The 17,500-nt window shown below is 39.1% G+C and overlaps 1 protein-coding gene across 21 annotated transcripts in view; it reads right to left on the reverse strand.

Annotated features, from left to right (window-relative positions):
- LOC144959152 (tensin-3-like) overlaps nt 1-17,500 on the reverse strand; it is a 400,273-nt gene that overhangs the window by 125,122 nt on the left and 257,651 nt on the right. For all 21 annotated transcript variants that reach the window (XM_078891652.1, XM_078891665.1, XM_078891661.1 and 18 more), the window contains 8 exons: nt 10,091-10,132; nt 8,731-8,792; nt 7,915-7,985; nt 7,297-7,394; nt 6,986-7,036; nt 2,380-2,567; nt 1,746-1,829; nt 1-89 (listed from right to left, as the gene is read on the reverse strand). The exon at nt 1-89 is cut by the window's left edge and continues 85 nt beyond it. In XM_078891652.1, the coding sequence (XP_078747778.1) occupies nt 1-89; nt 1,746-1,829; nt 2,380-2,567; nt 6,986-7,036; nt 7,297-7,394; nt 7,915-7,985; nt 8,731-8,792; nt 10,091-10,132 (685 nt within the window). The remainder of the gene's footprint in view (nt 90-1,745; nt 1,830-2,379; nt 2,568-6,985; nt 7,037-7,296; nt 7,395-7,914; nt 7,986-8,730; nt 8,793-10,090; nt 10,133-17,500) is intronic.

Genomic DNA, 17,500 nt, shown 5'->3' on the forward strand with positions numbered 1-17,500 from the left:
CCCCGTGGATGAGGATGTGGTGGAGGTACAGGGGGTTACTGTTGATCTTGATGGCACCCGACAGCAGGCCGGAGAAATATCGGACATACCTGGGAGGTATTGGGGGGGGGGGGGGGGGGGGGGGGTCGAATGAATGAACAAAAGATAGAGAGGAGAGCAATGCTGAAGAACAAGGGGAAAATAATGGAAAGAAAATGTAAAAAAAAAAAGAAAAGAAAAGAAAAGAAGATGAAACAATTCATGACTTTCAGGTAATTTTCTTCACCGTTGTTTACAAAAAGGCCAATTGACTAAGGCCTGGAATGGGTCCAACTACAAACAAATCACGGAAAGTGGGCGTTTTCTTGATGATAAAAGTGAGAGTACAAATGAAAATCAGTGTTATATTCTTTAAAATAAAAAATGGATGAAGAAAACAAACTCAAAAATGGTAGAAGACGGTTTGTTCTTTAAAAATGAATATCTTTTTTTTTTCTTTTTTTCTAATTTTTATTCCACACTTTCACGATGTGTGATTCGATGGAAGATTCTGGAGGTTTTTAACATTTCCAAAGAAAGAAAAAAGAAAATGGCTGATAAAGGAATCCAACCAGGTGACCTGGGTTACAATTAGCCTAGCACTGGAATGACCAAATTAACCCTCTCCATACCAACTACAGGAAAATCGTCACATTTGTAACGATACAATGAACATGTTTCTTAATCCGATTTGTTTTGTACATTAATAAAAAATAAAATAAATAAAAGAATAAAATTCCCTTTATTCACCCCATAGGGGAAATTTATCTCTAGGGTCTATTCCAAGGGAAGACTGGAATAACCCAGGCATCAGCCGCAGTGCAGCGCCGCAAATTTAGCTAGGGCGAGGTGACTTGATCAAGGCCACACAGCGCAGAGGCGAGTGATCAAACTCGGTACCTTTCGGGTACGAAGCAAAGACCGTACCGCTGAGCCACGCTGCAACACTTTATGAAAAATCTTTGTTTTATAAAGCTTGTTATGCTGTACAAAAATATGCATATCTAGTATCTATGTACGTATTTCTAATGAATTTGTGTGTAAACAGCCAAGTTCTGTTTTGTTTTGTTTGTTTGTTTGTTTTTAGGGGTTTTACGGCACTTGCAACACATTTAGGTTATATCAGCGCCAGTAAAAAGGAAGAAAACGGGATAGTAAAAAGTTCTAGAATTGCAATTAAAGCATCCAAGAAAAAGTAAGACAAAGGGGAACTGGGAATAAATAGGGATCAGATGTAGGTTCCAAGAGCATACCACCAATGTACTTAGTTTGAGATCACCTATAAGTCTCATCCGGACACAAGCACGGCCCCCACTAAGAGGAACACACTCAAATGCTTACATTATAAATTATAACAAATATAATAATACATAACAGAGAGATGATTTACAAGGAAAAAAATATCATCTCCCAAAACAATAACTATGCATTTGACTGTTTCCCTCCCAGCCAGGACCCCAACCAGGGCTGGGACAAAACCTAGCAATCCCATTCCAAGACAAAGACAGAATGCAAGTTGGAAAACAGACATAGGGGGATAGAAGACACAATAAGTACCTCCCTGCCCACTATGGGAGGTAGGAACCCCACCCAGAGTTCTGTTTTGTGAAGGTATAACATTTCTGGAATAATCATGAATATGGTCGGTAAGGAGAGAGTTGATCAGTTGAAATCCGAGGAGTACATACAGTCAATCAGATTTTTACTGGTACAAGACAATGTGATACCTTCGTTGTGAGGGCAATGGCAGGCCTCCCAGTTTGTCATCGTAGAAACGTTTCATGGCAAATCGGTCCAAAGCTTGGTCAGCACTGAAAGGCAAGAAAACAGAGAAATAAAATGTGAAAATGGATGTTAGTCATTGGTGGATGGTTAGGGCACTACAATACCTATAATATCATTCAAAGTTTCAACGTTTATTTAATATTACACTTTGGCCAATAACAATTTGATGACAACATACATCAAAGTGAGATAAAGAAGGTAAATGGAACCAAAAAATAAAATTATACCATTAATAACCACAAAAATACAACAAACTGTAATACCACCAATAATAATAATAATAATAATAATAATAATAATAATAATAATAATAATAATAATAATAATAATAATAATAATAATAATAATAATAATAATAATAATAATAATAGTAAAAATAACAGAAGCAAAACAGCAATTATATCATAAATATCATTAATAATATAATAAAATTAGATTTAATGGAATTGAGGTTCGATCCCCAGTCGAGGTCGACTGATTTTTTGAGATGTATTTTTTCTTCTATTGTTCTTTCTTCCTTTGCCTGGCACCTTTCATACACACTTGTTCAGATATTTAACAACACACCAAACCTACCTAGCACAGATGTTACTGTAGTGCATGTAAGCAGCGATGACAGAGGCGATGCGACTCCGACCTCCCTTACAATGAAGGACCACCACATTGTGGATGTTGGCATTGAGCCAGGAGTCCATGGCCTTGCACAACGAACACAGTCTCTCTAGAGGTGGTGCCATGTGGTCTGGCCAGCCGTAGTCCTTCACCTTCAAGGGAATCAGAAAACACACACAAGGGTTATTATGATATGTCACATCAACAACACTGAACAGAAGCTATAGTTTGATGTACGAGAGCAGATGGATGATGTGAACGTTTCGGGTTTCCCCTTTGACAACAAGACACAATGAATAAGACAGCAAAGGCGAATGAGAAATGAGCACATTCCCTTGTCTCTCGTTTGTCTACACTATCTTATTTATCACGTTTAATAGACAAACAGGCACCCCAGATTATAATGGAAAATTTTATTCCATTTCATTGTTGTTAGTTATCTTCGAAATTCAAGCAGCAATATTTCCATTTTACAATACGTGACCAATCGCCCCAGAACAGTTATATATAGATTATGTCAAGAATCAACCGGGTGCTGGAATTTGAATTCAAGTGAACTTACAAAATTTGAATCAAAACATTGAAATTCTTATTGAAATTGAAGATTGAAATTATTATCAAATTATAATAAATGAAACCAGTTTTCTATTAAATATTGGTCATTTGTGACCCATCGTCGCAAAATGCTATGATGTCCGAGTGATATTGATGCCAGAAAATGCATTTAAATTCTTACAAATTTACGCTGTGGTTAAATTGGTGTGTTGAATTGTGCAGAGTAGAGACACGAGTAGTAGTCGGCCACCATACAGTGTATAAACCAACAAGGTTTTATTGGCCACCATACAGTGTATAAACCAACAATGTTTTATTGGCCACCATACAGTGTATAAACCAACAATGTTTTATTGGCCACCATACAGTGTATAAAACCAACAATGTTTTATTGGCCACCATACAGTGTATAAACCAACAATGTTTTATAGGCCACCATACAGTGTATAAACCAACAATGTTTTATTGGCACCATACAGTGTATAAACCAACAATGTTTTATTGGCCACCATACAGTGTATAAACCAACAATGTTTATTGGCCACCATACAGCGTATAAACCAACAATGTTTTATTGGCCACCATACAGCGTATAAACCAACAATGTTTTATTGGCCACCATACAGTGTATAAATCAACAATGTTTTATAGGCCACCATACAGTGTATAAACCAACAATGTTTTATTGGCCACCATACAGTGTATAAACCAACAATGTTTTATTGGCCACCATACAGTGTATAAACCAAAAATGTTTTATAGGCCACCATACAGCGTATAAACCAACAATGTTTTATTGGCCACCATACAGTGTTAAAACCAACAATGTTTTATTGGCCACCATACAGTGATATAAACCAACAATGTTTTATAGGCCACCATACAGTGTATAAACCAACAATGTTTTTATTGGCCACCATACAGTGTTATAAACCAACAATGTTTTATTGGCCACAATACAGTGTATAAACAAAAATGTTTTATTGGCCACCATACAGTGTATAAACCAACAATGTTTTATGGCCACCATACAGTGTATAAACCAAAAATGTTTTATTGGCCACCATACAGTGTATAAACCAACAATGTTTTATTGGCCACCATACAGTGTATAAACCAACAATGTTTATGGCACCATACAGTGTATAAACTAACAATGTTTTATTGGCCACCATACAGTGTATAAACCAAAATGTTTTATTGGCCACCATACAGTGTATAAACCAACAATGTTTTATGGCACCGTACAGTGTATAAACCAACAATGTTTTATTGGTCACCGTACAGTGTATAAACCAACAATGTTTTATTGGCCACCATACAGTGTATAAACCAAAAATGTTTTATTGGTCACCATACAGTGTATAAACCAACAATGTTTTATTGGCCACCATACAGTGTATAAACCAACAATGTTTTATTGGCCACCATACAGTGTATAAACCAAAATGTTTATTGGCCACCATACAGTCTATAAACCAACAATGTTTTATTGGCACCATACAGTGTATAAACCACAATGTTTTATTGGCCACCATACAGTGTATAAACCAACAATGTTTTATTGGCCACCATACAGTGTATAAACCAACAATGTTTTATTGGCCACCATACAGTGTATAAACCAACAATGTTTTATGGCCACCATACAGTGTATGAACCAACAATGTTTTATTGGCCACCATACAGTGTATAAACCAACAATGTTTTATTGGCCACCATGCAGTGTATAAACCAACAATGTTTTATTGGCCACCATGCAGTGTATAAACCAACAATGTTTTATTGGCCACCATACAGTGTATAAACCAACAATGTTTTATAGGCCACCTACAGTGTATAAACCAACAATGTTTTATTGGCCACCATACAGTGTATAAACCAACAATGTTTTATTGGCCACCATACAGTGTATAAACCAACAATGTTTTATTGGCCACCATACAGCGTATAAACCAACAATGTTTTATTGGCCACCATACAGCGTATAAACCAACAATGTTTTATTGGCCACCATACAGTGTATAAATCAACAATGTTTTATAGGCCACCATACAGTGTATAAACCAACAATGTTTTATTGGCCACCATACAGTGTATAAACCAACAATGTTTTATTGGCCACCATACAGTGTATAAACCAAAAATGTTTTATAGGCCACCATACAGCGTATAAACCAACAATGTTTTATAGGCCACCATACAGTGTATAAACCAACAATGTTTTATTGGCCACCATACAGTGTATAAACCAAAAATGTTTTATTGGTCACCATACAGTGTATAAACCAACAATGTTTTATTGGCCACCATACAGTGTATAAACCAACAATGTTTTATTGGCCACCATACAGTGTATAAACCAAAATGTTTTATTGGCCACCATACAGTGTATAAACCAACAATGTTTTATTGGCCACCATACAGTGTATAAACCAACAATGTTTTATTGGCCACCATACAGTGTATAAACCAACAATGTTTTATTGGCCACCATACAGTGTATAAACCAACAATGTTTTATTGGCCACCATACAGTGTATAAACCAACAATGTTTTATAGGCCACCATACAGTGTATAAACCAACAATGTTTTATTGGCCACCATACAGTGTATAAACCAACAATGTTTTATTGGCCACCATACAGTGTATAAACCAAAAATGTTTTATTGGTCACCATACAGTGTATAAACCAACAATGTTTTATTGGCCACCATACAGTGTATAAACCAACAATGTTTTATTGGCCACCATACAGTGTATAAACCAAAAATGTTTTATTGGCCACCATACAGTGTATAAACCAACAATGTTTTATTGGCCACCATACAGTGTATAAACCAAAAATGTTTTATTGGCCACCATACAGTGTATAAACCAACATGTTTTATTGGCCACCATACAGTGTATAAACCAACAATGTTTTATTGGCCACCATACAGTGTATAAACCAACAATGTTTTATTGGCCACCATACAGTGTATAAACCAACAATGTTTTATAGGCCACCATACAGTGTATAAACCAACAATGTTTTATTGGCCACCATACAGTGTATAAACCAACAATGTTTTATTGGCCACCATACAGTGTATAAACCAACAATGTTTTATTGGCCACCATACAGTGTATAAACCAACAATGTTTTATTGGCCACCATACAGTGTATAAACCAACAATGTTTTATAGGCCACCATACAGTGTATAAACCAACAATGTTTTATTGGCCACCATACAGTGTATAAACCAAAAATGTTTTATAGGCCACCATACAGTGTATAAACCAACAATGTTTTATTTCACACCATTTTTACTTTAAATTCACTTTTTGTAAATCCACTTCAATCTGACATAGTACCCGTTTGATAGGGTGGGTTACCTGTGACTTTTGAACTCAACTTATATTGTTCTCTTCTTAATTCCTACATAATACTAAACACTGGACTACTGAAAATACATTGGAAAATAGAACAAGAGCCGAAGCTTTTAAAATTGTTTTGTGAGACTATCCGCCCTACTTGTAAGTAAAACTTGCATCTTTGAACAGGTGTTTGTCAACAGATGTGTTTGTATGTCTGTTTGCTAGAACCCCAAAACAAGGATCGTTCTAATATTGGGACAACTGTGAAAAATACATCCATTCTTTATGACAATCTCTACAATGTGTACACATAAATAATACAACAACATTTTACAAACAAATAAATAGATAATAGTAACAAATAAAATAGAAAGAAATTCCCTTTATTTATACCCATTCCTATCTTGCCCCCCCCCCCCCCCCCCCCCCCCTCCCCAAAAAAAAACACACAAAAAAAACACAAAACAAATAAAAACAAACAAACAAAAAACAAACAAACAAACAAAAAAACCCAAAGAATGTTACAATCATTGTCACCCTGCAGTTGACGGAATTAAAGCATAGCTTTACTTTGTAACAAGATGGGCCACAAATGATTGTCAGTAGTGCAGAATAACAGATTATTATATAGATTGCCACTGTGTTTGGTTACCTGTGGATTGGCTTTGGTCAAGTCTTGACGTTTTTCTGACAAATTTAATATCTGTGAATGGAAGGGGAGAATATCGTTATATTGATTATGATGATGATGATGATGATGATGATGATGATGATGATGATGATGGTGATGATGATGATAATGATGAGCGATGATGGTAGTGGTGTTAATGATAATGATGATGAAGACAAGGTTGATGATAATGATGATGATTATGATGACCATGTTGATGATGATAAATGATGATGATGATGACGATGATGATGACGATGAAGAAGACGACACCACCACCAAGGAGCACCTACCATATAGTTGTCACCGTGTTTCGTCTTCAGCATCCTGACCACCTCCATCAGGTTGAAGGAATAGGTGGTGTCGTGGCCTTCCGAGGGGAATGTCATGGCTGGGGACACACAGGGGCATGTTAGATACACAAAGAGCATAAAGAACAAAATACCAAACACGGAACATTTCGTGCTCAAAACCCTTCTTCAGCCAACAACAAAAAAGAATAAAGACATAAATACATTACTAAATTCAAGACTGACAACAGAGAAATATCTCTGTCGTCAATCTGGAATATAATAATGTATTTATGTCTTTATTCTTTTTTGTTGTTGGCTGAAGAAGGGTTTTGAGCCGAAACGTTCCGTGTTTGGTATTTTGTTATCTTTTTTGTTTTTTTTTAAGCTGTTCTATCCATTTTTGTTTATTACTTTTTACAGTCCAGCTTCTAGTAACCTAGTATCACTTAAAAAATATCATAGGACTATTAGATGGATACGATTCGTAAATTCCTGCAGACAAAAATACAAACAAAACAAAGACAAAAAAAAAAAAAAGAAGAAAATTATAAACAGTATAGAACCCAATAAGACACAAACAAATAAATAAAAAGCAACCAAGCAACCAAAACAACTTACAGATGATCCTCTCCGTGATGTAGACAACATCAAGGGAGAGAATTCCATCCACGGGCACCTGTTCGTGGCTTCTGTAGAGTGGAACAAGAGGCATGTCAGAAAATGAATTGTAATGGGCTTGGAATTGATTGGTTGGAGAAGGAAAGGGGGGGGGGCGGGGGTAGGGGATGAATATGAAATTACACTGAGAATCGGGGAGAATTTCAACGGTACAACTTGTCCAAAACTCTGACCCTATCAGTATCAGTACTTTTCTTTGTCTATGAAATTCTGACGTCTCCTGGAGAGTCATACAATTAGTCTCAATGTAATATTATATACTTTCATGTAACACCTCACATTTGTTGGAAATAATTTAGACTCTATCATACTAAGGACAAATTTTGTTGATTCGTGAAAAAAATGCTTTGGCTACAAATTTTCTTCTTTGATTTGTTTTTCTTTTGTATTTGTCTTTCTTTCTTTTCTTTGTGTATGCGTGTGCGAGTGGGAAGGTGCGTGTGTGTGGGTGTTTGTGTGTGCGTGTGCGTTTGTGTAAATGTGTGAGTGTTTCAATCTAAGTACTTTATAATATTTCCAGTAAGCATATCTGCCTTTGTCCAACCAGGAATATAGAGATAATGAGAATATGTCAATTGATTTATAATAAGGAATAGACAATGTCAATATGTTGACCATACTCAGTGCGCTTCAGTGTGTCTCCATGACTCAAAGAACTTAGAATAAGTAAACTCAAAGTAAGACATAGTAAGGAATATACTGGTTACCTGTTGAGGTCAAATCAAAGTAAGACATAGTAAGGAATATACTGGTTACCTGTTGAGCATTTCCCTCATGGTTGACGACATGGTACTGGCTGTTTGGGATGAGGGACCCACCTGGTGAAAAACAAAACAAAACATTGGGTCAATGTTTTAAAAAATTAGCTTTTTTATATATTATGGTAATATCCACTAAACGTGCTCAAAGGGCTTTACAATGGGTACCTGGCCGACAGAAAGACTTAACATTTAGGACGGGACATGGCGTCTGTTAGGCGATATTACATTTTTTTTCGGACAGAGACAACGCTGTTAACGGCCAGGTACTCATTTTACACCTGAGTAAAGAGCCTTTTTCAAGGACTCAACTATGCGCCGAGCTAGGGTCGAACCCAGGACCTTCCAATCTGAAAGCGAGTGTCATAACACAAGACCACATAGTCGCACAAGGACATAATATAACAATCTATTCCAAAAAAATATGCCATTCACCCCGTCAATCTGCTATAATATCGAAATGAAGCAGAAGAGAATCGATTTATCCAAGTTCAAATCATCAGAATATTTTTTTTAATAATTGAAAAAAAATTCCAAATCCAAACCCCATTCGTGACCAGTATTCTGTCGTGCTCTGGAAGAAACGGGTATTTAAAGATTTGGCTAGAAAAGTCGTCCTTCAAATATCGATCGATTGATTATATTTTAACGTCTGTTGTCCCACAAGTCTAAATGGGAACAATTATATACATCTTTATTTTATGGAAATATACACAAGGTTCTAAATGTCATAAAACCGCGTTACAGAGGGTCAAAAGTCAATAGCAACAATTAAAAACCAGGAGACACATCATTCTAGACACGTTGGTTTTTTTGTTTGTTTGTTTGTTGCTTTAGGTCTCTTCCAACACAATTGAGGTTATATGAGAGACCGCTGAAACAAAAAAAAAAAAACAAGCAATCCAACAAAAATAGTACAAATGTAAATCAAAATCATAACCTAAAGATATCATAAGCTAAATTATAAATAACCAAGAACAAACAGGCAGAAGATTTACAGAAAAAAAAATATCCCTGTCAAAAATACAATGACAAACCAAAGAAGCAGGATAGGCTAGTAAAGAGAAGAAGAAACGACATCACTATCGGATCGTACACCCATGCGAACATCATCGGTATATGATTCAAGGGTGATGCTCCCATCCAACCACCCGCATAGACACGTTGGGTAATACATGGTACATGTAAGACACCAGAAAGAGGGAGATGGGGGGGGGGAGAGGGGGGACAGAGATAGATAGATAGATAGATAGAGAGAGAGAGAGAGAGAGAGAGAGAGAGAGAGAGAGAGAGAGAGAGAGAGAGAGAGGGGGGGGAGAGAGAGTGTGGGAGAAAAATGTGTAGATAGATAGACTTACCGATCGCACAAAAGACTGGTTTTTGTTCAGCGCATCGTTACTCTGTGGAAGACAAAAGGAATGAAGGAATAAGTAAGGCTTGTTGACAGTGGATATAGATAAATGGATGGATGGATGGATGGATGGATGGATGGATGGATGGATGGATGGATGGATGGACGGACGTATGGATGGATCGATGTGTGGATGGATGGATGGATCAATGAATTGATGGATAAAGGGATGGAAGGACGGGGAATCTTCTTGAATAGATGCCATGATAAATGGATGGATGGATGGATGGATGTGTGGAAGGATGGATAGATGGATGGATGGGTGTGTGGAAGGATGGATAGATGGATGGATGGGTGTGTGGAAGGATGGAGAGAGGGATAAATGAATTGCTGGATAGAGATAGACAGACCCGGACTCTTCCTGAATTCATGCCATGATAAATGGATCAATGGATGGATGGATGGATGGATGTGTGGAAGGATGGAGAGAGGGATAAATGAATTGCTGGATAGAGGGATAGACAGACGGGGACTCTTCCTGAATTGATGCCATGATAAATGGATAAACGGATGGATTAATTGGTAGATGGATGGATGAATCTACGGATGGTCGAATGGATGGATGGATGAAATGATGGATAGATGGATGTGTAAAGAAGAGGAATGGCGATGAAAGAATAGATTGACTAACGGCAATCAGAAGGACGTATAGAGATTAAGAAACCAGAAAACGTAGACTAAATGAAATAAGCAAACAAATTATAAGGCGACACTGTGTACTGACACAGCTGTCACCATTTATAATTATAGAGAAGTCCATGTGTGTTATAAATTAAGCCATTTTCTGTGTGACAGGAGGCTATCTATATATAAATAAAGTGTTGATCTAGAAGGATTTTTTTTTAAAACCCACAAAAAGCCCAAACACACAAACAAAATTAAAATTTTTAAAAAATCTATAGTTCAATGAATTAATAAAATATATAAATGAATAAATGAATAAATAAATAAATAAATAATGACAACAAAACACAGGGTTTTTAATCAAACAAATAACTAGGAAATGCTAATCCTTTCTTCAAAATTAACGGTGAAAAAGGAGAGAAAAAAGTTTGGAGAAAGAAGGGAAAAAAAAATAAAAGCAGTAATCAGAAAATAAACTGTTCATTCACATTGTTATAAAACAAAAATATAATACAAAATGAATCTACCATTGGCATAATATATCGGCGCCATCTAAGGAGCATAGTATAGTATAGTATAGTATAGTATAGTATAGTATAGTATAGTATAGTATAAGTATATGTATAGATAGTATAGTATAGTATAGTATAGTATAGTATATAAGTATAGTATAGTATGTATAGTATAGTATAGTATAGTATAGTATAGTATAGTATAGTATAGTAATTAGTATAGAATAGTATAGTATAGTATAGTATAGATAGTATAGTATAGTATAGTATAGTATAGTATAGTATAGTATAGTATAGTATAGATAGTAAGTATAGTATAGTAATAGTATAGTATAGTATAGTTAGTAGTATAGATAGTATAGATAGTATATATAGTATAGTATAGTATAGTATAGTATAGTATAGTAATGTATAGTATAGTATAGTATAGTATAGTATAGTATAGTAGTATAGTATAGTATGTATAGTATAGTATAGTATAGTATAGTATAGTATAGATAGTATAGTATAGTATAGTATAGTATAGATAGTAGATAGTATAGTATAGTATAGTATAGCATAGCATAGTATAGTATAGTATAGTATAGTATAGTATAGCATAGCATAGTATAGTATAGTATAGTATAGTATAGTATAGTATAGTATAGTATAGTATAGTATAGTATAGTATAGTATAGTTTAGGCACACATTCAAGGAGAGTCCCTATGCTGCCAATGTACCGAGGCCTAAATTTATTACCGTTACCATTTGGTAGTCGTTACACATACATGCATACACATTGCATAATAATACTAACACTAAAACTGTACCATAATAATATCATAGTGGATGTGCATACAGTAAGAGTTTGTATACTGTTGAGTTTAGACCAAGAAATAGATCTATATCGTTTAAAGCATTCATTGGATTTCTTTTGAAAGAGTAATGACAAAAATGTAAAGAAAAAAATATATTAAACATACATTCAAACTCTCTCTCTCTCTCTCTCTCTCTCTCTCTCTCTCTCTCTCTCTCTCTCTCTCTCCCTCACAAACACACACACACACACACACACACCCACAAACACGCGCATAAACACACATAAACACGCACACAATACGCGTCCACACACAACCACATACAATTATAACAAACAAGGGCTGACCGGTCTTCCATACTTATCATGATCTAGAGTAAGCATTCCGTGTATCGATTGACATCGACAAGCCGTTTAAAATCTACCGTGACAGGAATGTATTGATTCATTAAAGCCAACAGTGAGTTCATGGGTCTCCTTACTGACACGATTTATATTCAATGTTATGATGATTAACTAGAAAATTATTGGTTTCAAGTCTAGCGGAATGGAAATGTAATGAATTTAGGAAAAAATGGATCTCCGTACTTTAGAATCTGTAGTCAGAGTTATCACGAATGACGAGATATTTCAAATGTACCATAACAGAAAAGTAGAATAATCAAAGCAAAGAATTGGGTGAATGGATCTCAATACTTAGATAATTTTAAGAATATGATGCTTGACAGGAGGTGTCAAATCTACCGTAGGAAAGAGAAATGTTGTAATTATTAAAGCAAACAACGACAGAATGAGTCTGCTCCATTACGTCGGATCAATACATAAATAGAATAAATGAAGGTTAAGATGACTCAAATCTACCGTAACACGAAAATAATGACAACACACAATGAGTGCATGGGTCACCATATCACAGACACGATACCTTAACTAGTAGTATAAGGGTATTTTCATGAAAACAGGAATTGGAATAAACTGGAATGCTCAACAGAACGACATAATTTTAGATACTTCCAATCATTTGATATACCTTATTTGATTTGTTACACTGTGCTAAATCACTGACAAGACCGTGGCAGGAATGTTATCATCGTAACCAACTTTGGCTGAATGAATCGTCTTACTTTAATTTAAGACCTATTTAAAATTATAAAAATTATATATACATAAACAGATAGAAATCTACCGTAAAAAGGAATGCATCAGTGATCAGTATATGAGAGGATATGAGGATGAAGGTGACAAGAGAGCGGCGATCACTTCATTAAATATTCATATAATCAACGGGTGTATCTAAATCTCATTCTCTAGAAAAACCAACCAGCCATGCATGACCCCCCTCGTGGATCTTTACCTTGCAGTTGGTGAGGGGGCTTGAGGCACACGGGAGGGCAAAGGTGTAAATCCCGGTCGACCGTCACGAGACCATCCCGGGTATCGAGCCAACGAGCCACATGAGCTGCTCGCCCCGGTGTGTGACTAAATTTGATCCAAACCCGGTGCCCGAATAGCAGCCCTATCCCGGGCGCCACACTATTATCCTTATGTCGAGTCCCAATCAGTCCCGTCAATGGCGAAGCGGTCTGCCGCCTAGCCAAATAATACCGCGTTCGTGTCGCCAGGGTCGTCGGCACGTCCGAGAAAAAAGCAAACGTCCCATGCATCAATCGATTCGCGGCCTGTCGATCGGAAAATGCGACGGCGGGGATGGCGACCTGACGCACATATTGTCCCTGAACGTCGAGAGCCAGAGTATGGCAAAAAATGAGCTTTTATCAAAGCTATTGGCCGTTCACTGCGTAGATATCCTCCTGTTACAGGAGACCCACCTTTATTCAGGCGCGCAATCTTCCCGATTCCAGATCCCAGGCTATACGGTGGTCCAACGCGAGGACACTTCGAGGCTCAAAGGAGGGGTTAGCTTTTACGCTAAAGAGCCATCGAAGGTAAGGGTCATTGAGAGCGTAACGGACAGCAATGGGGTGAACCGAATTTCCGTGGAAGTAGGTGGACTGTGTTTGCATAATATTTACAAACCACCTAGAGCGACTTGGACTACACCACCGGTACCGGTGGTCAGCCATCCTTCCATCTGTCTGGGAGACTTTAATAGCCACCATCACGAATGGGGCTACCGAGACTGCAACGAGGCAGGAAGACAACTCCGCTCATGGATGGACTGTAATGATCTACACCTAGTGTACGATCCTACAGCCAAGGGTACCTTCCGGGGTACCCGCCATGAGAAGGAGTATACTCCAGACCTCACCTTCGTAACGAAAGGCGTGAACGGTGAACCGCTGCAGGTGAAGCGGACAGTCCTCGGGGACTTTCCGCATAGCCAGCACAGGCCGGTTCTTGTCACGGCTGGGGTGACAATACCGAGGGTGCAGTCTCTCCCACTTTGCAGATGGAATTTCAGGAAGGCTGACTGGGAGAAATTCAGTTCCTATATCAAGCAGGTCTGCCCTGCCATTCCTCCCAAGTCCAAGAATATAACCAGATTCAGTAGGCTACTGGTTAAGAGCGCTCAACGCTCTATTCCACGGGGCAAACGGAAAATCTACACCCCTTGCTGGACAGCAGAGTCGGAAGAGCTGTACCGAGAGTACCAGCAGACCCAGTCCCAGGACGCAGCCGATAGACTACTTCAGTCTCTGGCAGAGGGAAGGAAGCAACGGTGGCAGGAGACCGTGGAAAGTCTCGACTTTACACACTCCAGCCGCCACGCTTGGCGTTTGATAAAGAAATTGGACCCAGATCGGAATTTCGCGAAGGCTGCACTGGAATGCGAGGCAGACACAATTGCCAAGAACATTAAGAACCGTAGTAAGCGGGTCCCTAATCAGGCTTTTGAGCGAGGTGTCCGCAGGCGTACCGTACGATTTTGGACTCGCTACCTGCGGAGGAGTCGGACTGGACGGCCCCGTTCAGTCCCCGAGAAGTGGGTGCAGCCATTAGCGAAGTGAAGAACGGCAAAGCAGCAGGGATAGATGGTGTATATCCCGATATGGTGACGCATCTGGGCCCCAGGGCACGGGCCTGGCTAGCAGAGGCAATGTCTGACATCCTTGCAAAAGGAAAGCTTCCACAAGTGTGGAAGCATGCGAAGATAGTTGCCATCCTGAAGCCAGGGAAGCCGGCGAAGGAGGCAGACAGTTACAGACCCATATCGCTGCTGAGCTGTCTTTACAAACTGTTGGAGCATGTTCTATTAAACCGATGGGGGCCGGTCCTAGACGCTGCCCTGCCATCCGAGCAGGCAGGCTTCAGGGAAGGGAGGTGCACCACGGAGCAGGTCATTGCCCTTACAGAGCATATTGAGCACGGGTTCGAGAGAAAACAGCAAACAGGTTCTGTGTTTATAGACCTATCAGCGGCGTACGATACGGTCTGGTGCGCAGGTTTGATGCTCAAACTAGCAAAAATCATAAGGTGCAAAAAGACCTTGAAGTTGTTCTCTTCGATCTTAGGGGAAAGGCAATTCCACGTCGCGCTGGGAGACGTCACGAGCAAAGTAAGGAAATTGAAGAATGGGGTCCCTCAGGGGTCGGTACTTGCGCCAATGTTGTTTAACGTTTACATTAGCGATATGCCGAACACTTCCTCCCTGAGGCTGGGATACGCAGACGACTGGGCACTCGTTACTCAGAGTAAAGTGTGGACCCGTCTCGAGAGCGTACTCAGCGAGGACGTCACCAGACTCAAATCCTACTTTGACAAGTGGTACCTGAAGATGAACACTTCAAAAACCGTGGCCACTGCATTTCACTTATGCAGTGGTTGGCACACCCGTAAACTGAATGTCCTAGTCGGGGACCAGCCACTCCCATATGAGCCGCGTCCAAAATATTTAGGGGTGACGTTGGATCGCAGTCTTACCTATCGGGTTCATCTCGAAGGGGTTGCCCGGAAGATAGAGAAGCGGAATAGTCTTCTGAGGAAGCTGGCGGGATCGACTTGGGGCGCTAGCCAAGCGCTCCTGAGAACATCCGCCCTGGCACTATGCTATTCCACCGCGGAGTATTGCGCTCCAGTGTGGGGTAGAAGCAGAAACGTTGAGAAGGTGGATGTAAAACTTCGCAAGTCGATGCACATAGTGTCGGGAACGCTAGCAACAACCCCTAGAGAATGGGGCCCGATAATGGCGGCGATCCAGCCCCCCGATGTCCGGAGGGAGACCATTACGGGAAACTGGCAAAGTAAGATCAAAGAGAGAGGGAATGGGGATACCCCTCTCATGCGCATAATGAACGGTGCCCCAGTTTCGAGCCGAAATAAGTCCCGGCAACCCTTGTACGCAGAATCCCTGACTACAGACAGAGCTGCACATACGAGATGGAAGTCGGTTTGGACGAATTCAATCCCTCGTGGGGGCGGGGACCTACACTCCTCTAAGCTTGGTGAGAAGTTGCCAGGCTATGATACCAGTAAGAGGAGACACTGGGTAGCTGCGAATCGGCTTCGGTCGAGGAGCTGCCTAACGGCCGGTACGTTACATCAGTGGGGTCTAACTTCCTGTCCAATATGTCTACGCTGTGGGCAAGAACCCGAAACGGCAGAGCATCTAGTCGAAAGGTGTGTTGTGACGATGCTACCAGGCGGGTTCGCGACGGTGCACGAATGCGGACCGACTTTGCTGATTGGGTCGATCGTCATAACATAATAGTGTGAACCATAAGAAGCTGCTGCCATGCATGACAAACTATTTCATTCTGGTATGTTTAGGGGTCAATGTTTTCGGTCATGATGCATTATGGGAATCTTGACTCAGTTTCAAAGTTTAATTACTTTACTGGCATAAAATGGGGGATTAATTCATTGTGACCCATAATGGCATTACGTGGGAATTGATCAAATGAGTTCATGACAAATTTTCTAGAATTTCAGGCAAAAAGGCCACCATCGTTTTTCTCGCCACTTTTTACATTAGATTAGGGAATTTCGCGGGTATCCCAGGATTATTGTGAATTTTAAACAGTTTTTTGTCTCCTGAAAATTTTCGTTTTTTAAGATACCATAGTTTTGCAACCTACATTTTTTCTTTCTCTTTTTTTTTTTTTTTTTTTTTTTTTTTTATGCATTCATTGACTCTCCAATTTGACAATGACAAGGTAGAATTCAACTCCAAGCATCGCGTTTAATCAGTCACAGTAACAAAAACGTGAGCATTTCTATCGCTGTATTACCTAAACGTGCTCCAAACGTCTTACAGGGGATCCCAAGCCAACAGGTAATTTGACAACGAGGAGCAATGAGGGTGGATGGATGGTTGGATGGATAAAGGATGGAGAGAATGATGGATAGAAGGGTGGATGGAAGGATGAATAGAAGGGTGTGTAAATGGATTATGGATGGATGGATGGGTGGATAGATGGATGTATGGGTGAATGGATGCATGGATGTACGGATGGATGGAAGGAC

The sequence above is a fragment of the Berghia stephanieae genome, chromosome 13, assembly GCF_034508935.2.
Source record: "Berghia stephanieae isolate SIO BIC M18660-M18661 chromosome 13, UCSD_Bste_1.3, whole genome shotgun sequence".
NCBI classification, from domain to species: domain Eukaryota; kingdom Metazoa; phylum Mollusca; class Gastropoda; order Nudibranchia; family Aeolidiidae; genus Berghia; species Berghia stephanieae.